Source organism: Phaenicophaeus curvirostris, chromosome 1, assembly GCF_032191515.1.
Source record: "Phaenicophaeus curvirostris isolate KB17595 chromosome 1, BPBGC_Pcur_1.0, whole genome shotgun sequence".
NCBI lineage: Eukaryota > Metazoa > Chordata > Aves > Cuculiformes > Cuculidae > Phaenicophaeus > Phaenicophaeus curvirostris.
This window is the reverse complement of record NC_091392.1, coordinates 85,804,089-85,827,442: the sequence shown is the minus strand read 5'-3', so window position 1 is coordinate 85,827,442 and position 23,354 is coordinate 85,804,089. Positions and strand designations below refer to the sequence as shown.

Genomic DNA, 23,354 nt, shown 5'->3' with positions numbered 1-23,354 from the left:
ATTAACCTGTGCTTGTTCACTTAGCTTATTATGGGAATTGAGATGTGCTAATTACTTAAAATTGATTCATCTGGTTTGCCAGTGTGTCATTCTGGTAGCCTTACATGTGGTATAAGGAGACCAAACTTTGGCTTCAGTTTTTGCCAGGCTGACAGCTTACATAATGTACAGTTTTTTAATCAGTAGGGGCAGTTTCTACAGCCTGAAAAAAATAACCACAATGTTTCATGCTTGGATGGGAGAGAAGAGCTCTTTATCCACTTACCCTTTACTTCATATACTGCTGTAGTTGAGTACTCTAGATTTTATGCATAGGTAAGATGAACTTTGTAAAGAGAGAGTTTATTGTGGGAAATGTGTACATGTTACAGGCCACATATACAACGGGCTTGCATTAATTATGAGTATTGATGAGCATGTGCTACTTCAGGTGATGCCGAGGTAGAAAACTGCATCTCTACAGACTGGTGAGAGGCAACAGATCTACCTCTTGTCATGAACAGTGCTTTTGTGTGTTTTCCAAGAAGTGTGCAAGTATTGTGTAGCCCTCACAGCCTTTGGTGAAGAAGCTAGGTCTGTTTTTATCACGGTATTACAGGCAGAGGAGGAAGTACACTGAAAAATGAAGTGACAAGACTAGCAAATCTATGTAAGCAGCAAAACAAGATACCAGGATCCCTGGCTTGCCAGCCTGTCTCATTACATCATGCCCGTGTGCTCTGTGCAAATCTCATTCTTTTGACTGCATTTGTACATAGCCTCAGTGATATAGCAGACTTCAGTACTGATTCTAATTCTTATTTTTAGACATATAAGCCTGTAATTTCTCTGATATTACTTGTCCTCAGGCTCCCTATTGGTAAAAAAGATCCTTTCTTCATTGGGGTATTGAGAGATAATGCTAGATGTGTATAGGTGTCACAGAATGGTTAAATAAAAAGAAATCACACAGGCACAAGAGAAATCAAGAAGCCTGTGAGCATCACTCTGGCTGTAAGTGTTCTGAGGAGGCAGCGCGACATTCTCAGTCCAGCACTTGCAAGGATAAGTCATTACACCGTGCTGCTCCCCTCGTAGTGGACCATATGGTAAGGTCCTACTGTGCATGTACTGCCCCAAGGGTCCTGCTTGCAGATGGAGTGATGAAACTGAAAAGCCTGCTGTGCAGGAGTTCAGTAGGTTTTTTGTAACTGCATTGCCATGCAACCATGTTTGACCTGTTTTTATACATTCTGATGAGTTCTGTAAAACGCGCTTATTCTTACGGGCCATTCATACAATTCCTATCTTGCCATCCTTAATTTCTATAACTTAATATGGGAGTTAGGTGGGAGAAGTTTTTTGCATTTGCTGCTCAGCAGTAATGACTGTTTTGCATGTTTTGGCCCTGAAACAGAAGAAGTAGCCATCTTTTTTCCATTAGTTACAGGGTGGAAATTATTATACTAGCAGTTACTGCAGGCTGGTTGGTGCAGTGTAAAACTACACCCTGTTTCATTGTGAAATTAGCTTGTTCATGTTGCCTGGGAGATACTTGTGCAAGCAAACAGATGATATTAGAACTCCTTAGAGTATATTGTATAGCTTTTTATCACAGCCCAGTTGTAGCTGACATTTAAAATGTGCAACAAGAAAGAGGGAGTGAGATTAGGAGGTGTCTCAGTAGAGGCACTGCAGCTCATCTGGGCTTTTCAGAGCGAAAAAACGTACCCAACTGGGTATCGCTGGCTGGCATCAAAGTGCTTGCTTTGTTATCTGCTTAAATAATAACCAGGTACACTGTGTGTGGGAAGGGATCATCAGGGGGAGAAATGCTGTTTAGCATTGAGCTAAGGAAACAGCAAAGCACTGTTGTTCAACAGGCTGTATAAAGAGCCAGGCCTGCTGCTTTCCTTCCCATGCTTAGCAACTTTTTTTGTTTTAGGAACTTTCCGCTGTACTTTCTGTGAGACTGAAGTGGAAGAAGATGAGTCGGCGATGCCCAAAAAGGATGCAAGGACACTCGTGGCAAGATTTAATGAGCAGATTGAGCCCATTTATGCGCTGCTTCGTGAGACAGAAGATGTTAACTTAGCCTATGAAATCCTCGAGCCAGAACCTACAGAGATTCCTGCCCTAAAGCAGAGGTGGGAATGCGCCTGGTCTTCTCTCACTGTGCTTCTTCCTTGTAGTACATTCATACACTCTGTAAGACTTTCCCAAACCATGTGCAGCCTCTGGCTGCATTGAGTATTTACCTGTTCAGCACTAACTGTGCAAGCAACTGACAGATGCTCCAAGGAATGTGTGATTTATAAGGAGACTAAGGGCAATAATAATTTTTCACTAAACAAAGCAATTGACTGTCTTCTGGTCAGCCTTCTGCATGTAGTTGTCTGTGAGGGGAGGTACTCAAATTATCTGCTTCTTGCTGTGCTGCAGCTGGTGTGTATACCAAGCCCTTGCCCCAGTATTTAGGAAACGCAAATTGCAGCGACTTGACAAAGCTCTGAAGGTGCCATCTACATTGTCTTATTTCTCTCAGAATCACAGAATCACTAGCTTGGAAAAGACCCCCAGGATCAAGTCCAAACGTTCCTGTCAACCACTAAATCATGCCCCTCAGCACCTTGTCCACCCTTCTTTTAAATACCTCCAGAGATAGTGACTCAACCACCTCCCTGGGCAGCCTGTTCCAGTGCCCAATGACCCCTTCCGTAAAAAAATCTTTTCCTAATGTCCAGCCTAAACCTCCCCTGGTGGAGCTTGATGCCATTCCTTCTTGTCCTGTCCCCTGTCACTTGGGAGAAGAGGCCATCTCCCTCCTCTCTACAACCTCCTTTCAGGTAGTTATAGAGAGCAATGAGGACTCCCCTCAGCCTCCTCTTCTCCAGGCTAAACAACCCCAGCTCTCTAAGTTGCTCCTCATAAGACTTGTTCTCCAGCCCCTTCACCAGCTTCCTCAATCTTCTCTGAACACGCTCCAGAGCCTCAACATCCTTCTTGTGGTGAGGGGCCCAGAGCTGAACACAGGATTCAAGGAGCGGTCTCACCAGTGCCGAGTACAGAGGGAGAATATCCTCCCTGGACCTGCTGGTCACGCCGTTTCTGATACAAGCCAAGATGCCATTGGCCTTCTTGGCCACCTGGGCACACTGCTGGCTCATGTTCAGTCGGCTGTCAACCAACACCCCCAGGTCCTTCTCCTCCAGGCAGCTTTCTAGCTTTTTTTCTCCTAGCCTGTAGCACTGCACAGGGTTGTTGTGCCCCAAGTGCAGGACCCGGCATTTGGCCTTGTTAAACCTCATGCCATTGGACTCTGCCCAGCGGTCCAGCCTGTTCAGATCCCTTTGCAGAGCCTCCCTACCCTCCAGCAGATAAACACTTCCACCCAGCTTAGTGTCATCTGTGAACTTGCTAAGGGTGCACTCGATGCCTTCATCCAGGTCATTGATAAAGACATTGAACAGGGCTGGACCCAGCACTGAGTCCTGGGAGACACCACTTGTAACTGGCCTCCAGCTGGAGTTAACTCGATTTACTACCACTCTCTGGGCCCAACTATCCAACCAGTTTTCCACCCAGGAGAGTGTGCGCCTGTCCAGGCCAGAGGCTGACAGTTTCCAAAGCAGAATGCTGTGAGAAACTGTGTCAAAGGCTTTGCTGAAGTCCAGGAGGCAGGTCACTTTGTCATAGAAGGCGATCAGGTTAGTTTGGCAAGACCTGCCTTTGATGAACTTGTGTTGACTGGGCCTGATCACCTGGTTCTCTTGCATGTGCTTCATGATAACTCTCAAGATCACCTGTTCTCAAATCCTTGTCTTTCCTCTATTCCTTTTGTTTCTACCCAGCTTTTGAAACTAAGCTAATCGGCATTCTGCACTTTACATTTCAAATCCACATATAACAACGTTCTAGTTTGAAGACATTGCTTGTAATAAGGGTATATTTTCTTCTGATTCTCTCCTAGTTGCTACACACATCTTCTCAGGAGGAGGCCATGTTATAGTCAAAAACTCTTTATTCCTACCCGTATTCCTACCCGTATTCCTACCCATATTCCTACCCATATTCCTACCCATGGGAAATGACACTTTCTTTCAGAACCTTCCAAGCTGTACAAAAACAGATGATGTTTAAATAATGCAGAAAGATGTGGGGAGCTGTCAGTTTTGTCAGCTGTAGTGATATGTGATGCACTTCTCTGTGTTTAAAAAAAAAATCAATTAAACACACAGGGGGAAAAATAAATGTACCATGAGGGGAAGAGTTCCCACAGTGCCTTGGGGTGCTTGCCTTTAGTTAATAGGAGAGCAAGCAAGACTCTTCCTTTTCTTTCTCCCAGGCTAACCTTGAGAGAGAATGTTCCTCATATATTCATGCTAGACAGTTTCTAATTAATGTAATAAAAAATTCTTTGTCTATTCATAGTCTTTTTCTAGCCAAGAAGGTAGCTAATTTTCCTCATCATTTTGATGGAAAAAACAGAAGCAATACAGAGAGGGAAAGAGACTTTTCCAAGGTCACTCAAGACATCTTTGGTGTTATGAGGAGTCTTTGAAGCTTTATGCCCAAGCTGAATTTCTAGACTTTGCTTTAAAAACACTTTTCTGTAGTTTGAGTAGTAGATCTGGGATAACCCCAGCAAAAAGAGAGTTGTTTCTCAGTCTTCCCCTTCTGTGCACTGGAAATGATCACAGGAGAAGCCTGATGCAGTCCCATGATTAAAAAGCAGCATCTACTTGCTTGACTCTTAAATACTTAAAAAATATTATAAATGATTGATTACTCTGTGCAAGGAAAGACAAAATAAATAGGTGGCTTTTTAAATGCTTACTTGAACACAGCTTGCTTCAGCCCAGTGACTTAATTATTTATTAACTCTTATTAATTCAAAACAGGTAATTGCATGATAGCGTTGCTGTGAGATTTTTTTAAGAAGTGCCAAACCTTGGGTTATTTATTCTCTCCCATTTTTGTGAAGTCATTGGCAAAAATTACATTTAATGAATCTGAAACAAACAGGAAAAGCTACAAAGTGCCTGTATGTTCTCTTTGCGCTGATGCAGGCAGCTTCGTATGTTTTCAGGAGAGTTACAGCTCTGAATGACCACACTGACATTGCAGAGCTGTCATTCACGTCATAGGAAACTGGGCAGATATTCATTTAAATCTTTCTAGGGGGCTGTTAATTTTCTTAACCTTGGCAGAGTGTCAGTTAGCCCCGCAGGTTTCAAAGTAAACCTACCTGCTTCACCTAAGCCCTTGTCTGTGGTTTTCTAAAACAGATGGATTTCAATAACCCCTCCATTTTCTTATGTCAAAATAGCATGGTTTATATAACAAAAATCTTTACAGAATTAGTTTTCTGTGGTCATAATATCAAGGACCATGGGTTGTGTGTTGTGAAGTTGAAGCTCTTAAGAGCAGCAAGGTGAAAAAGTGCTTTATTTCAAACACAGCACAACAAGAGTTATTTCCTTTATGCAACACCTTTCCTTAATAGTCTGGGCAGGATTGAGATTAAAATTTCAAGTAGTTGCACAATGTGGTTTTTGCAGGCCCTACCTCTGCTATTTCAAGGATTATTTGTTATCTTTAAAGGCTGCAAAGCAGGCATTAAGGGATTTCCATCAGGGTAAAACAACCAATGGGTAACAGAGCAAAATACAGTCACATCTGGGCCACTGATTTGCCACAGTTCCTGATTACAGGATGGCTGTTTGAAGTCCTAAAAACCTAGGGGAGGAAAAAGCAGATCTTGGATCTAAGAGAGAGAGAAAGATTCAAAGTGTTCCCTTCACCTGCTCTGTGCTGCCTTTAAGGTTTCTAAACAGCAGGATCTCTTCTTGCAGTAAGGAGTATTCCCCTGGCCATGTAGTCTTGAGGGGCTGCGCTCTTCTGCCAACCGCGTCACTTAAGATGCAGTTCCAAGAACAAAAGGACCTGGATTAAAGCACATTTGCAAAGCTCACTGAGGTCTGAAAGTAGCCAGAAAGTATCTAGATGGTTCCATCTAAGTGTGGGACATTGCAGCGCATGGCTTAAAGTAACAAGTACTGTAGGTGTCTCTTAGAATTGTTACTTTCATTTTTCAGATGTTCTGGATGTCATGGAATAAGTGTTCTGCTGCTAATTCATAGAATCACAGAAATGATACTGCGTAGGAAAAAAAGCCCATTTCAGGCACACTTGCAGGGACTTCTGTGCAAAAGTATTATTAAGCAGTTCCTGGCACTACTGAGTGTTCAGCTGTCACACTGCAGTCATGAGGAGGGAGAGCTTGGAGGAGAGCTGCATTGTGTATCTTGTGAAGAAAGTGGATTACATAAAATCGTCAGGGAAATGCTAGTTAGATATTTCTATTGTGTGGGAAGCAGAGTGGTGCTTTTCACAGAACACATGCCTGTCTTGGAGAGCTGAAAGGTACCGACACTTTAAATAACGCACTGGGAGGAAGGTCTCTGTGTGGTTCCTTAGGTTATATAAGCCATACATGTGAATAAGTCTTCTGCCACAAAATTCAAGGCTGTTGTGAAGTTCTCCTAGTGGGGCTGACCGCAGGAGAGAACTCATTAGTGTGTGGACACATGCTTACATTGATGCTGTGAAGTGTTTTGCTAAGAGACCCACCAGTAATTTCACAGTTAGGAGGCTGGGAGTAGCCCTCAATCCAAACTGTGGCTGAACACATCAACGTTTTTTATCTGGGGAGGAGAGATGATCACCTACCTGTGTGTTCCCCCCTCACTGTTCACCCCTAAAAGTCCAGCAGAATTAGCTCATCAAGGAGTGGTGAAGTTGTTGCTGAATTAAGAAGATGCCATATTACTCAGGTCTTCTCCAACTGCAACCTTATTGTAGCATCTCAGTTGGAGGAGAGGTCATAGGGTAGATGGCAGTGACCGAACCGTGCTCATTGACAAGTGCTGGCAGTTCAGCTGGCAGCAGAGCAGGGGTATTTTGAGTATCCTTGATGGATTTGCTCTGGACAAGAGGCAGGAGTCCAGGCAGGTCAGGTCTTTACCTGTGAAAAGCCTTAGGTATAAGTGGCAGTCAGATGACTGAAGTTACTTGGCTGAGGGTGGGTGCATTCTGCAGTGGATGTGTTTCTCTGAGAAGATGAAATATGATTTTGAAGTCAAGATAGAGGAATGGTCACGTTTGGCTTTCATCACCCAGTGAGTTTCCATTCAGCTGGTTTCCCTGATCAATGTGTACGTAGCAGCACATGCCAAGTATTTTAGGCTCACTGCCATCACTGTGCAGAGAATACTCCACCTGTTTTACTCCTTCTACCAGATTGAAGCAGGATGTTTCTTTTCTTCATCAGTCTCCTGAGCTAGAGGGGAGCCTGGAGGACAATGTGCTGGCTGCAGCTCCTCTCAGAAAACAGAGGAGGGCCAAGCTTTGACTGTTGTGCCCTTCACAGTGGTCATCACTTTTGTTTTCTCCAGCTTTTCCATGATGAAGACAGTTCTATCTTGCCTCCTCCCACACGCTGTCACCACAGAAAGCCTTTTGCCCAGCCCCAGTCCTGTGGTTTGAAGTTGGGCTCTCATCTTTCTCCTCCTCTGCCTGTACTCTCCAGTCCTTCCAAAGCTGTGGATAGTACGGATCTTGCCTCATGTAGGGTTTCCCGTTAGAGACCCCCAGGTTCCACAAACCAGCAAGCTGATGTACAAATTCCTGGCACCACGTGTTAGAAATTAGAAAGCAAGGTCTCAGTGCAAATCTTGAGAGTTAACTAATCATGTTAGAATTAACTATTCATATGTTGAAATGCTAGCCAAGAAATGGCTTGTTCTGAGTGTTCTGTGTTTATCTCTTTGACTTCTATGTAGCAAGGAACGTGCAGCCGGTACTGGTTCAGGGACAGCAGCTGGCCTTGCAGGTGGACACCATCGGGAAGCATGGACTACAAAAGGACCATCATATGAGGACTTGTATACCCAGAACGTTGTCATCAGCATGGAGGACCAGGAGGATATTAACCGATCTGCAGGCGAAGGAAAGCCAGTTAGAGAGAGACCGATTTGGCTACGGGAGAGCACGGTGCAGGGGGCTTATGACCCCGATGAAATCAAAGATGGTAAGAAAATTCACAGAGCTGAAGTATTGCTTTGCTTATGTGATGCTCTTAGTGTGCTGTCAAAAATTCCTTCCCCTGTATGTGTACAGCTGCTCCCAACACTCTGGATTTTGTCTGCTCCCCTCTGCTGTGCAAAGGTAGGTAGATATAGAACATCCTGACTTATTAGATCCAGGACTGAAATCTAGTTCAGTAAAGCTGAGTTGCCCACAAAATTGTTTGTGGGCTTCTCAAATGTTAATTATCTGTTAGATCTTCCACCTTGAGTGTTTATTGCTTTGGGATGAAGGTCTTTCAGGTTCATCGAGAAAGCTGACGCCCTAATAAGTCACTGCTGAAAGCTAACAGTTATTGACATTTGGTGACTCTGAAGCCTGCCATGTCTATCAGCAGTGGTTTTGTGCTCCCTGCCAACTGTTCGTCAAAATGCAATTTATATGAAGAATATGTCAGAAATATGATGGCTTCTGGCAATACAGTAGGAAGGTCTGTCACAATGGCAGATGAGTCTTTGTTGCTTTCTGTGTGTTTCTCTTTATCTTTGTTTTTATTTTCATACATATCATGGTCAGGTTGTCCATAGACAATAGTCAAGATCTTGTAACCACTAGTAGAAACATTCTGCTTTGGTAAGTGTGCTGTTTCAGCTTACACATGAAAAATAAAAAAATACAGAACTTTTATGATTTTTACAAGAGTGAATCAATAGATTCAATCTTCCAAGTTATTTCAGGATTATAGACTGAAACTTTTGGTGCCCTCGGAAGAGAAGATGGCAAAAGGGAACTGCATGAGTGAGTATGAGAACCTGGAACCAGTGCAGTGCTCAGGAAAGGAGTGAAATACGTAGGTATAGCAGAAATGAAGAAAATGGATGTCAAATAGTGGTCAGAAGATAGGTAATGAACTTGTTTACATGGTAGTGCCTTTCAAACATACGGATCACAAAACATTTTCCAAGTAGATTAAACAAAGTGAGGTGATGGAACAACCTCCCCCTGCAGTCTGTAGCAGATGATGTTGTTACTCACCAGCCATGGTGCGTTCTCACCCTATTTTTCTGCTAGACATTCAATTCACCTGTAGTTTTAAATTGACTCCTTGAGGTGACATTCATTGTACACAGTATACATGTGCCTTCAGGTGCCACTGAAGGACATGGATGGGGAGTATATCTCCATACAGCATGATGGCATCACTGCTTAATCTCCACCACTACTGGAGATCGAAGAGGAGGCTTGTGGAAATAGCCTGAAATTGCTGTTGCAACACATTTCTGTAGCTCTCGGATGACGTAAACGAGGAGGAAGAAAACTTGGAACCGCTGACAGGAAAGATTCATTGCTTAGATCTGGCAGGAACAGTTCTTGCCAGCACGAGATAGCCCCACTCCTGAGCCACGAAGTCAGACTTGTGAAGCTACCCCAGGCTGCTGTCACTTCACGGCTCTCAATGTGATGCAGTACAATATTTTTTCACAAGAGATGCTTTCCCATAGCCTCTCATGATCTACAGTCACAAGCAATGAGCTGAGCACAAGGCTGCCAACAACAGTGACTATTCTTCCTTTCTTTCAAGATTTTTGCCCATGCACTAATATTAGTAATTGTAGCTCTCACCTGTTGCTACAAGTCTGGGGAAGTTAGGGGTGGGCCTTTTGGCCTTTATTTTACCACAGGAAAGGAGTGACCACAAACTCCCCTGGCTTTTAGTACTAATTGCAGAACTTCCTTAGTTTACCTGTTTCTCAGCATTTTTTCATCTTGAGTTGAAAAAAGGAACCAGTGACATTTTTGACCCTAGGAGGAAGGCTTGAATGCCAACTGCCAGGATGTGGTGCTGAAACCATGGGTGTCCAGCTCTTGGAGAAGGCGGCAAATGACATTAATGTATGAAGGCACAAAGCTCCAGCAACTGTTCATAGGCAACGTCTTTTTGTGCAAGACAGAAAGTTTGCCATGGAAAGTCTGTCCTGCTTTTTAGGCCTTGTTTTTACATAAGATTCTTTATATTTCATTTTTTGTTCCGGTTTTGGTTTGATTTTTATTTTTTTCATGCTGCCTGTAGGTTTATTGGTGCTGGATGGACTCACAGTCCTCTCAGCAAATGTCAGATTAGGAGAAGGTTTCTGTGTAATGCTGCTTTTTGAACAGATTTTATCTTTTGAATCTGTGAACTGCAGACAGCCTGCCTTCCCAAGCCAAGTCAAACCCTCTCAGCTGTTGTACAGCTAAGCTCACTGAAAGAGGAGCACAGGCCATGTGTCTGTCAGCTGGGAAACTGCAGTCCCCTTCAAATCAGAGGTCCAGGTAGGGAGCAGGAGAGACTGTCTGGGCCATGTTTCAGTTTGGAGAGCTGGAACTGTTCTAACGCAGTCTTCCACGCTGCGCTGTGGTGCTTGCCTGCAGGCTGTAAGCTGCATCTGCTTCATGAGATAGATCCTGCTTGCTACCACCACGTTCCTGTAATGAGCTTTTCCCCTTCCCACCTGGTAGTAGGTGCACTGCTGAGCTTGCCAGACACGGCTACTTTGAATGTTGTTTTATAACACATGGTTTCCGCATGCTCCCTGTCTGCCTGGATTCATCTGCTTCTCTGTCTTAATCCATATAGATGGGGAGCTCGACTGGGCAGGGCCTGGTTTTAGTTCTGTCTTTTATGGCCTGTGCCAGCAACACCCCATGGTCTTTGTCATCATTACAAATCCTCCAGGATGTGGTCATTAAACCTAGAAAGAAAGGGACAAAAAGGAAACAGTCTGTACTTGTTCACCTGTGAAACAGCACTGAGATATTTGCTGTGCCTCTGACACGTGTTGTCATTAGATGCATAGGCTGGATATGTGGAATCCCAGATTTAGATACTAAGGACTCCTTTCTCCTCCACAATGTGGTAAGTGCGTCAGCCCAGCTAAGGGACGCCTGAGTTGGACACTTCCCTGGGGGCTCTTTTCCAGGTGCCTGCCCATCGTGTGTTTTGTTGTCTTCTCTTGCAATGTGCTCCTGTGCAGCTGGGAGCCACGGTGACTCCAGCTCTGAGGAAATGTCAGTACTTACTCTGCTGTTATGAAAAAAAAAATGTCTCTGTCTTTTAAGGGAATGAGGAGCTGGCATAGAGAGAGGGTATGACTTAACCAAGCATGCCCAGTGGCAGTAATGAATATAGGTCCAGAAATCCTTCAGGGCATTTACCCAGAGCTCTGTGAGGAAACAATCATTCCCTTGTGTCTCTTTCCAGGGGGCCGGGATCTGGATGCCTTCCAGGAGCGTGAGGAGGGCCGGGCAGCTCTGGATGATAATGAGGAGGTGATGCGTGCTCTGCTTATCCATGAGAAGAAGACACCTTCTGCTTCCACAGTCGCCATCGGAGGTGCTGCTCCTCTCTCCAGTGCCAATGCTAGTGACTCTGAGAGCGAGACAAGCGAGTCAGAGGAGGAATCCCCTCCCCGCCCTCCCACCACAGCCACCACAATGTATGGGCTGGAGGATGAAGATGAAGATGAAGAGTTTGAGGTGGTGGCAGAAGACCCCACTGTCACAGTGGCTGGGCGTCCACATTCATACAGCCAAGTGAGCCAATGCCCTGAGCTGGTGGCTCAGATGACGCCGGAAGAAAAAGAAGTTTACATAGCCATGGGGCGACGCATGTTTGAGGATATGTTTGATTAACTGCTTCCTGCCACGGCATTTTTTAAAAAATGACTTTTTAAGCCAGAGACACCCTAGTAAAACAGAAGACTAAAGTGCATCTTTCCTCCCCTGTGCATAGGGACACTGAGGCTCGGGACTGCTAATCTCAGACATTTTGCCCACCAGAGATGGGGAGCAGGAAGGCTGCATGTGCCAAAATGGGTAGAGGTGGGCAAGTCTCAGAAGTGAGAGTGCTTGCAAGGTGAAAATCTGCTTCAGAGTGCCCTGCACCTTCTCCAAGGCCTGTTCAGCTCCCTGCCCCCAGTTGCTTTGAGTTGTTTTTTGTTACAGATCCTAATTAAGTCCACATTCCTGCACTCAGAGGATGTTAAGTGCTCCATGGTCTCATCAGAGTGCTCTGCAGAGGAGGGTGTAAGTAATGTTACAGCTGCCTGTGCTCAGCGAGGGGAGAGGAGAGGCAAATGCTTGTCTGCTGATGGCGAGCTTAGGGAGGGCTTGTAGCTGACCTTCTGCCAGCAGCCACTGGCCACTGGCTATTTCTAAGCAGCCCTGTGGGCAGCAATGTTTTCTTGCTCCCATTCACTCCTTACTAGGTCTCAGCACCTCAAGGTCAGGTGTATCTTGAAACACACAGGGTGAAAGCCTTGGCAAGCACAGCCATTACACTTTGTCAGTGTAATGAAGGCCCTCTGTGGATCTGAGCTGTCAGAGCACTTCAATATATCAGGAGATACCTTCATTTTCCAGTATTGCTGCCTGTCGCTTCTGCCTATCCCTGTCCAAACTCTAGTGTTGGAGATTGTTCGTAGTGGACAGGGCTGCAGTCAGGCAGTGCCAGTGAAATAACGTATCGAGTTTTGATTTGCAGTCACACCAGGGCTGTATCATCTTAAGAGGAGATATGCAATTTTGAATTCTGCTTTGGCACACTCTTTTACCGTAGGAAAACATTCATCAGTGCCTACAGAGCAATATCATATTTTTAACGTTTTTCTCTTCCAGGTGAAAATGTTTGGTTTTTTACAATTGTTGTGTTTTCCTATCCCGTCGTACAGTGAAATAAAATGGTAAAAATAATTTTGTGTTCCAGGGGGTGGGGGCAATATTATACGCTGTTCAGTTTACATGGATGGCATGGATTTGCTGTTCACTGAGGCTGTAAATCTGTTTTATACTGCTCTCTATGTTCTGCTAACCTTGTAATGCCTCCTTTGTGGTTTTATTTTCAGCTGCTTGATATTTTGAAACCCCTCTTTTTTTTTAATAGTGTTTTAAATTTGCTTTTAAGTCATTTTAAAGAGGAATAAATAAAAGAGAAGCTTCTCCCCTTTGTCATCTTTGTTTGTCATATGCGTAGTTGGGAATGTGGTTTGCTTAGAATGTTGATTTACTTGATTCAAGAAAAAAAAAAAAAGCATTTTGAAGCTCTCCTTTGAAGGAAGAACTATTGGAAATGGATCACCCATCCCTGGAGGTGTTCAAGGCCAGATTGCATGGGGCTTTGAGCAGCATGATCCACTGGAAGGTGGATCCCTGCCCATGGCAGGAGGGTTGGAACTGGATGGTCCCTTCCAACCCAAACCATTCTATGATTCTATGAACTTTAAGGTCCTTTTCAACACAAACCATTCTATGAAATTCCCCCTGAACATTGTTCCTTCTCACCAGAGCTTCCTCGAATGCCTTCTGGAATCTCCTGGACTTCCAGGAAGTTTCATTACACTGGTGCTGTGAGAAGCCCTTTTTGATCAGCACTTTTATTCCTTTCCTTATTCCTTAAGGGAAGTGTAGGCTGATGGTGGAGGTCTTGCAGACATTATATTGCTGGTTAGAATGGCACCCTTGTGCAGACAGATTAAAGATCTCGTATCAGACTTCTAGATATCAAAGCCACAGAGCTGCTAAGCCAGATTCAGTGATCAGCTAACAGAAAAAAAAGCGTTGTACCAATGCTGCCTAGATTTAATCTGGTGGAATGCAATGTTAACACAAGAAAAACAGGTAGATTTACAAGAGGCCAAAGACAGAAACTGAGAACTCATCCATAATACAGTACAAGTGTTCGTGCTTGTAGCTTTCCAGTAGTTTACACTTGAGTTTTCAGTTTGCAAAATCAAACTAATTTATTATAACTTAAGTGAAGCGAAATTGGGTTTTACAACAACGGCACTGATATTCAGCGTAACCATCTGTATCGTGGTTTTGCTTAACTGAAGTTTGTAATGTAGTGGTAATTATTGCCATCCAGCAAAGGCATGTCCTGCGCATGAGAGGCTCAGCGCAGTGGTTTGTAGGGCATGCCATGTCTCTCATCCACCATACGCAGCCCTCGGGAGGACTGGTGAGGTCAGGACATGCGAGCAGATGCCGTCCTTGTTTCCTGCCCTGTCTTAACAGCACCTGGTTCATGGAAAGGATGGCTGCTCTGCTCTGTTCCAGACGGTTAGTGCTGTTGTCGAAGGACAACTCTGTTGTTACTGCCCTGTCATGACAAGCCCTGCTTCAATGGACGGGAGCACGTAACAATCGACAGCACCTTTTCTCCTGTTTTTTCTGCAGCTGAAGCAGGGCTCCGCACACATGCTGGAAGAGGAGGAACGGCTGCTCCTGCAAGCAAAGCCAGCCACTGCCAGGAGGTTGGTGCTAATGAAAGGGATAAAGCCATCAATTCTGAGGAAGGCCCGAGGAGGAACGTGTTTAAGCTGAAAGAGGGGAAATTTAGATTAGATATTAAGAAGACTTGTTTTACTGAGAGAGTGGTGAGGCACTGGCCTAGGTTGCCCAAAGAAGTGGCTGCCCCATCCCTGGAGGTGTTCAAGGCCAGGTTGGATGGGGCCTTGAGCAGCCTGTTCCAGTGGGAGGTGCCCCTGCCCATGGCAGGGCGTGGAACTGGATGGGCTTTAAGGTCCCTTCTGACCCAAACCATTCTATGATTCTAGCACCATTAGTGGGGTCAAATGCTGAAGCTTTCCTGGTTGAACATTCTGCCTGACCCCATTCAGACCAGTTTCTGCACTTGCATTCAGCCTAAAGTGCATTTTGTCTGATGAGTGCACTTGAGGCCAAGGCACTGCAGCTCAGGCTGAAAATAAATATGCATTCCTCGTGTCGCTCATACTCCTCTCTCCGAAGGTGAGAAAAGCCAGGTGCCTCTCACAGCCATGGGGGAACTGTATCTCTGCTCCCATTGCAGGCCAGGGAAACTATACAGTAGAGTGACATCCTCCTTGGCCCAGCAGAGAGCGGATCAGTGAAGATGCTGATGGAGGAGAACAACACTGGAAAATGGGCAGAGCTAGTTTGTGCCAGACACCCCCTGGAATGAGAAATCACATTCTAGAGCAAAAACAATGTACGGATAAGAGATTGCTGCATAAGCAGCATGGAATCCATCAGAATGTAACATGAACTGTAAATACACTGAATGTACCCCTAGACTGACCAATGAGCTTGCAACTAATGATTTTGTGTGTACCTGCTTTTACTATAAATGTAACCCCACAGATGCAACCGGGGTCGCCCTCCTGTGTGGGGCGGCCCTGGCCGGCCGGTCTGGGTTTTTTTAACCTCTTGTGCAAGAAAATAAATTTTGTACTTTGTTTTTGTACCCGCTTGCTGTGCCCGTGTTGTTCTTAGATTCTGGAATAGGAACGTTTTAATCTTTTCCACTAAGCTGCTGAAAATTGTTTTCCTCCATCACAGAGTCCCTGTCCATCTAACTCTTGTTTTCCTGTGTTGCATCCTTCAAACAGATTCAGATTAAACAGACTGTTGCTCGGTGAGATTCAAGGGATTTGAAGATCCCCTGCAGGAAGGGTGGAAAAACAGTGTCACCTCCTCCCTGACACATCTAAGGAGCCCTGCCTTGGTGCTGCCTGCAGTGCGAGGGCATGCTGTGGAGAAGTTTGACAGGGCCTGGGGGAGGGAGCAGCCAGCTGTGCGTGAATCTCTGTCTCCTGCTGTGCCCCACAGGAGAAGATAGAAAATTGTCTCAGAAATTGTCTCCTGTCTTCAAGGGAGACCTTATAGCAGCCTTCACGTACTTAAAGGGGGCTACAGGAAAGCTGGGGATGGGTTCTGTGTCAGGGAGTGCAGTGATAGGACAAGGGGGAATGGTTTTAAGCTGAAAGAGGGGAGATTTAGATTAGATATTAAGAAGACTTGTTTTACTGAGAGAGTGGTGAGGCACTGGCCCAGGTTGCCCAAAGAAATGGCTGCCCCAAACCTGGAGGTGTTCAAGGCCAGGTTGGATGAGGCTTTAAGCAACCTGATCCAGTGGGAGGTGTCCCCGCCCATGGCAGGGTGAGGACCTGGATGATCTTTAAGGTCCCTTCCAACCCAAACCATTCCATGATTCTATGAATGAAATACAGGACAAAGCCTTCATAGAAATTGAAAGGTTAGAAGGCAGGCAGAGAAACTTGAGGTCTGTCAGTAGCGTGGCCAGCCAGCAGCCTGTCCAGTATGCTCTTCCAGGCAGGTTGCAGAGGAGAAGAAGCAGCAACTCTGTTCCTGTGCCCTGTTATGCATTGGCATGAACAAGTGAGGATGTGGACTTGCTCTCTGGAGAAGGGGGGTACTGCAAAAAAATTGCTCTGGGGTGCTCCAGGACTGTCATGGCTGTATCCCATTGGAAGCCTTGGGCAAGGTAACCGTGTCCCTGGCTGGTTCACAGGAGGCTTTGTGGTATCAATCTACACTGGAAAGCCAAGGATCCCTAAGGATTACAATACACTCCAGTTTAAACTGTATTGACTGTGAGTCAACACAGCCTCTTCTCCAGGAGTACAGGAGCTGGGGCTGAAGAATAGCTTCTGTCTGCTTGAGCTGCTTCCAAAATAACGATCAATATTTATGAAGTCCAAGGAGATCATCACTCCTACTGTCTTGAAAGGAAGCGTAGCCAGATACTTGAAGCTGTTTAAGATGTGATTGCATAGAGAGTCATGGCGAGGCTGCTGCCTAGAAGGAGTGGCAGCCCAAGGCATGAGGAGTGATGTCTGACTGCTGGTGCCTCTGGAAAGACGCCTGCCTCCTAACAGAGCACCAGCAGCACTAGGCTGTCCGGGACTACGATTCTGTCACTCTCTGGCAGAGCTATTTTCTCTCTCAAAGTTCTCCAGGGACATCTGGGCTTTTGCCTGTTTGTGATACCTAAACAAGCTGCCAGAAAGTGGTTTCTTATTTACCAGTATTACTTACATTAAGAGAGAGAATGAACCTAATTTATATTTAAACAAAAATCATATTTTGGAAGCATCTGCTGTATCATTAAAAAACATATTAAGGACAGCGAGTATTTGTGCAACCATCCTGGAAGCAGCAGACAGTGTCTGAACAAGATGCTTTAAATATAACCGATATTTTTGCTTAAAATACGTTTCTGACCTAAATATAATTTAATTTCCATCCCTTTGAACAGTTTGATGCTAATGAACCAGCCAGGGATGGCAGAGAGGAGGCTGAGCCAGCCGCATTGGAAGCGACTCGGCTCCACTGCAGTGCGTTAGAGACCCTGCGTGTGCTTCACCCTGGCTGCAGGCAGTGACGAATGCGCTAATCCTGCTGAGAGCTGGCCACAGCAGCAGGAGGAAACCTTGGGCTGCTCAGTTGGAGAAACAGGCAGGGATCCAGCCTGAAAATTAAGGTGGATCAAATGTTATTCCATGAACATTATGATGTCTGTGTATAAAAAACAGTATGTCTGTTAAGGAAGAAAAATCTCATCTCATACAGATGTGATTAAAGCCCTGACATATTGCTTCTGCTTATTTTTCACCTGGAATCTATATCACTAGACTCTGCCATCCCATTACTTGCTGGAAGGTGAGTGAGCAGTGGTGATTTTGCATTGAGCTAAAGTAGTGCACAGTGCTGAGAAGACTGGCTCAGTTCTACCTGGTAAAGGGATCCTCCTAGCTCTAAACATTTTTCTTCCTGCACATCCAACAATGGAAATGTGCTTGGTCCAATGGCAGATTTGTCAGGTACTGTTTGCAGAGGCCATGCTTTTTCTATGTCCTCTTAACATACATTATGACCGGTGCTGTTTAATAATTTCATTGATGATACAGACAGCAAGATTCAGTGCACCCTCAGCAAGTTTGCAGGTGATGCAAAGCTGAGTGGTGCAGTTGTCACATGAGGACAGGATGTCTGTCATCCAGAGGGACCTGGACAAGCTAGGGAAGTGGGGCTGTGAGAACCTCATGACGTTCAACAAGGCCAAATGCAAGGTCCTACACCTGGGTTGGGGCAATCCACGGTTTCAATACAGGAAGGGGAATAATGTGATTGAGAGCTGCCCTATGGAGAAGGATTTGGGGGTGCTGATTGATGGGAAGCTCAACATGAGCTGGCAACGCGCACTCGCAGCCCAAAAGGTCAACCGTATCCTGGGCTGCATCAAAAGAAGCATGGCCAGAAGGGTGAGGGAGGCAATTCTCCCTTTCTACTCTGCTCTTGTGAGACCTCATCTGGAGTGTTGTGTCCAGTTCTGGAATCTCCAACATAAGAAGGATATGGATCTGTAGGAGCAGGAACAGAGGAGGCCACAAAGATGATCAGAGGGCTGGAGAACCTCTGCTATGAGGGCAGGCTGAGAGAGAGTTGGGGCTGTTCAGCCTGGAGAAGAGAAGTCTCCAGGGACACCTTTTAGCACCCTTCCAGTACTGAAAGGGGCTAGAGGAGAGCTGGAGAGGGATTTTTTACAAGGGCATGGAGTGACAGAACAAGGGGGAATGGTTTTAAATTGGAAAGGGGATGATTTACACTAGACATTAGGAAGAAATTCTTCACAATGAGGATGGTGAGGAGCTGGCACAGGTTGCCCAGGGAAGTTGTGGCTGCCCCACCCCTGGAGGTGTTCAAGGCCAGGTTGGATGGGAACTTGAGCAGCCTGGTCTGGTGGGAGGTGTCCCTGCCCATGGCTGGGGGGCTGAAGCTAGATGGGCTTTGAGGTCCCTTCCAACCCAAACCATTCTATGATTCTATAATTTTATGATTATGGAGGAACAGGTACACCAAACACTACTTCTTGGTTGCTACCAGCTGAAATCGCTACACTTAAGCTTCAGTGTCACAATCAGCTCTGTCCCACATAGAGGAATGACAGATTGGGTCAGTTTGGTCAGATTATCTATACCTGCCCTTTGCAAAGGTGCTAGTTGTTCTTCTCGCAGTCAGTGCTGATGGGCTTTCATAACCCCAGCCCCTCTGTGATCACACATAGGTGTCAATTTAAAATGAAGTTTTAAAATTCAGAGTGCAGATTTAGATTAGACATTAGGAAGAAATGTTTTCCTATGAGGGCAGTGAGGCACTGAAACTGGTTGCCCAGAGAAGTCGTGGGATGCCCCATCCCAGGAGGTGTTAAAGGCCAGGCTGGATGAGGCTTTGAGCAACCTGATCCAGTAGTAGGTGTCCCTGCCCAAGGCAGGGTGCTTGAAACCAGATAATTTCTAAGCTTCCTTCCAACTTGAATCATTCTATGATTCTATGATTCATTCCCTTCTCCATCACCACCACCAAACATCTCTTGGGGAGCATGGCATTGTCATGCTGAGGTTCACCATGCCACTCTCAGCCATGACTGCCTTGGGCTGTATCATGTTTCAGCAGAGAGCTTTAATGAATGGAAGGTCTATACCTTCTCCAGAAGGGGGGTTTCGGGTTCCAGGGCAATGCCTACCAGGCTCCCTAATTTCCTTCAGTGGAGAGGGAACTGGCGTCAGCCCCAGGCTGGTCATTTCCTTCCATGCAATCCTTGCTGCTTGAACTAGATGGGACTTGGTATGACTGGATTTGATCTTTTGGGATTCTTTAAACCCTTGTTCTTTTTGTCCCGCAGGAATATTTTCAGTTGATGAATTTCTCATGTTTCCCCACTGCCTCTAACAAAACAAGCAAACAACCTTTTTTTTTTTTTTTCAATGCAAATGAGGCTGTAAAATCTTTTTAGGGAGACATATCTGCTCTCCCGGGGCTGTCACCACCATTATTCTTCCTTTGCCATACAAAGTTTTCTTCCAAGAAGAAGTGCTTTCAACATCTCTCAGCCTTTCTGGTGATGTCAGGAGATGAAAACTATCCCCATTACAACAGGGAAGAGTAGAGAGAAATGGGGTTAGTGGGAAATATGGCCTTTCGAAAATGACGCATATTGAGAGGAATTTCACTTTCTCATCCTCTCTCAGGCCACATGGGTGCCATAGACAAGCAAAGTAAAATACACCATGCTGAAGAGAGACTTGGCTCATGTTGTGTTTGTCCTGTGGTGTTTTCTTGTCTTAGAGCCCATTAGGAAGGATAATACCCTCCACATGTGCCAACCTCTTGGAAGTTATACAAAGGCATCAGGAAGGTCCCAAGTTAGCAAACAACTCCAGCAGGAGCCTGTAGGTCCTCTTAAATGATCTGATTACTGCTTTGGCCATGCTGGAAGGTCTGCTGCAAGAACACCAGTGTCACTTTAAAAAGTACCTCTCTCTTTGAACGCTTCATCTGAATGGGCTGTTATGTCTGTTCATGAAAATAAGCACATAAATTCATGTACAGGGCTGCCCAGCCCTCCTGAAACATCTTTGGGAATGTTAGCAGATAAGGAATTTTGTATGGTTTTTGTAGGAGCTACTGCCAAAGCAGCAAATAATAGTTGAAGTTTTTGTTACCTAGACAGCCACAGCATTGCAGCCTGTCTGAAATCCATAATAAAAAAGCTTATCTCCATAGATGGCAGACGTGGATTCTTACAGCAGCTTTCCAGTACTTAAAGGGAGCTATAGGAAAGCTGGAGAGGGGCTCTTGGTCTGGGAGTGCAGGGATGGGATGAGGGGTAATGGGTCTAAGCTGAAAGAGGGGAGATTTAGATTAGATATTAGGAAGAAATGTTTTTCTGTGCTGAGGCACTGGCACAGGTTGCCCAGAAAAGTCATGGAAGCCCCATCCCTAGAGGAGTTGAAGGCCAGGTTAGACAGGACTTTGAGCAACTGGATCCAGTGGGAGGTGTCCCTGCCCGTGGCAGGAGGTTGGAACTGGGTGATCTTTAAAGTCCCTTCCAAGCCAAAACATTCCATGATTCTATGAGTATATGACAGGTGTCAAAACATCATATTCTCAGCCCCTTCAAGGTTTCGTTTGGTTTTGGACCTTTTTTTAACTCTTTGCAGTTTCTCCTCCTCATGCAGCAGGCACCAGCATCTTTGTGGCGCCAATGGGCCAGGTGCTACCATGAGTTAAGACCTCTGGCTTGGAAATGTACTGATGAGCTCCTGGTGGGACTGCTAATTCACATGCTGGAGTCTGCCCTGGGAAATGTGTAAGTGAAGCCATTAGAAACACTGAAAACAAGCTAAATGAGTACATGGAATCATATTTGTCCAGGTGGTCAAAAGCAATGAACAGCTGCTTTATTCTGCAAGCTTCCTGCTTGCAGAAAATGTCTAGCACAGTTCAAGTCCACAATGGACATAAAACCAGCTTCACGTCTATCTCAGTAGTAAAAAAAGCATCAACACTCAAAATCCATGCTGGAGGAGCATCTGCCATTAGTAAGGGTTTGTTTAGAATGTTTGTTGGGGAGAAAGGGGCAGGGAAACAGGACCTTTCTCTATCCCATAGGAAACACCCTTTGGCACTTGGAGATGTAACAATGAAGAAGAAAAGGAAACCACTTTGACCCCACAGCTGCCAATGGAGTGTTCTGACCATGAAAATACAGCATTTTTTTACTGCTAGAAGGAGCCAAACATTCAATGAGACTGGTGCAGTCTGTGTCATAGCAGTGACAGCTGCAGAAGCACAGAGAGCTGCTGTGATTCAGATACTCATGCTCAGACACCCCCTGGGTTTCGCAGGAGCCAGGGCCATGCTGCAGGATTCATGGAGCATGTTAGCAGAAAGATCAGTACACAGAGCACAGTCTGCTGGAGATGGTTACTCTCCTTCCTTCCTGGCCTGGCCACTTCCCTCTCTCTTCACCCAGCCCTTCCCTTGTATTATGAAAAGGGGAATCTTGAACAAATGAAATTGCCCTTTAAACTGGGAAAACTAAACAGATGATACTCAAGCCTATACCTTAATGGCAAGAAATTAAGAACAGATGATTGCAGGTGACTCTTGGTCCATCTCACTGATAACTTCTCCTCCCACCAGGGGCTGAATACCTAAAAAAAATCACAGAACTGGAGAATGGCTGGGGTTGGAAGGGACCTCTGGAGGTTATATGGTCCAATGTCCCTGCTCAAGTGGGGCCATTTCAAGCAGGCTGCATCCAGGAACATGCCCAGATGACTTCTGAATATCTCCAAGGATGGAGACTCTACAACATCCCTGGGCAACCCATGCCAGTGCTTGGTCATGCTCAAAGTAAAAGAAAATCTTTTCTGATGTTCATGTCTCTTGTGTTCCAGTGTGTACCTATTGCTTCTCATCCTGTCACTGGAGATAAGCCTGGCTCCATCCTTTCAGGCATTTATATACATTAATAAGATCCACCCTGAGCTTTCTCTTCTACAGGCTAAACATCCCCAACTCTTTTAGCCTCTTCTCACAGGAGAGATGCTCCAGTTCCTTCACCTTCACTGCACTCTCTCCAGTATGTCCATCTCCCTCATACTGAGGAGCCCAAAAGTGGACACAGGACTCCAAGTGTGGCCTCACCAATGCTGAATAAAGGGGAGGGATCACCTCCTTTTTCCTGCTGGCAATGGTTTACCAGCCAAGGATACCACGTGCCTTCCTAGCAGCAAGGGCTCACTGCAGACTCATTGAAACTGTTGTCCACCAACACCCCTCAGATCCTTTTCTGCCAAGCTGCTATCAGGCTGGGTGGCCCCCAGCATGTACTGATGCATGAACTTTTCCATTCCCAGGTAAAGGGCTGCACTGCCCCTTGTTGAACTTCATGAAGTTCCCGACAGCCGATTTCTCCAGCTTATTGAGGTCCTTCTGGCTGGCAGCATGATCTGCTGGTGTATCAGCCACTCCTCACAGTTTGGTGTCATCAGCAAAGCCCCTGAGGATACACTCTGCCCTGTCACCCAGATCATTAATGAAGATGTTCAACAGGATCGGAGCCAGTATGAACCCCTGGAATACAGCACTAGTCACTGGACTCCAAATAGACTTCATGCCACTGCTCACCACTTTCTGGGCTCAGCCTTTCAGCCATTTTTCAATCCACCTCACTGTCTGCTCATGCAATGTTTACTTCATCATCTTCTCTAAGAGGATGTTCATAGAATCATAGAATAACAAGGTTGGAAGAGACCCAATGGATCATCGAGTCCAACAATTCCTATCAATCACTAAACCATGTCCCTCAGCGCCTTGCCCACCTGTGTCTTAAAAATCTCCAGGGAAGGTGACTCAACCACCTCCCTGGGCAGCCTGTTCCAGTGCCCAATGACCCTTTTCATGAAAATTTTTTTCCTAATGTCCAGCCTAAACCTCCCCTGGCAGAGCTTGAGGCCATTCCCCCTTGTCCTGTCCCCTGTCACTTGGGAGAAGAGGCCATCATCCTCCTCTCTACAACTTCCTTTCAGGTAGTTATAGAGAGCAATGAGGTCTCCCCTCAGCCTCCTCTTCTCCAGGCTAAACAACCCCAGCTCTCTCAGCTGCTCCTCATAAGGCCT

The 23,354-nt window shown here is 45.6% G+C and overlaps 1 protein-coding gene and 1 long non-coding RNA gene across 3 annotated transcripts in view; one reads left to right on the top strand and one right to left on the bottom strand.

Moving 5' to 3' along the window:
• GTF2E1 (general transcription factor IIE subunit 1) overlaps positions 1-13,044 on the top strand; it is a 57,663-nt gene extending 44,619 nt beyond the window's left edge. For both annotated transcript variants that reach the window (XM_069867052.1, XM_069867061.1), the window contains exons 3-5: positions 1,925-2,126; positions 7,824-8,071; positions 11,309-13,044. In XM_069867052.1, coding sequence (XP_069723153.1) covers positions 1,925-2,126; positions 7,824-8,071; positions 11,309-11,739 — 881 coding nt within the window. In that variant the 3' untranslated portion in view covers positions 11,740-13,044. The remainder of the gene's footprint in view (positions 1-1,924; positions 2,127-7,823; positions 8,072-11,308) is intronic.
• Positions 3,928-4,945, bottom strand: LOC138725919 (uncharacterized). Its single transcript, XR_011338325.1, has 2 exons — positions 4,034-4,945; positions 3,928-3,997 (listed from the first exon to the last, which is right to left on the bottom strand). It is a non-coding gene; the product is annotated as an uncharacterized lncRNA (long non-coding RNA).
• Positions 13,045-23,354: the final 10,310 nt, after the last annotated feature.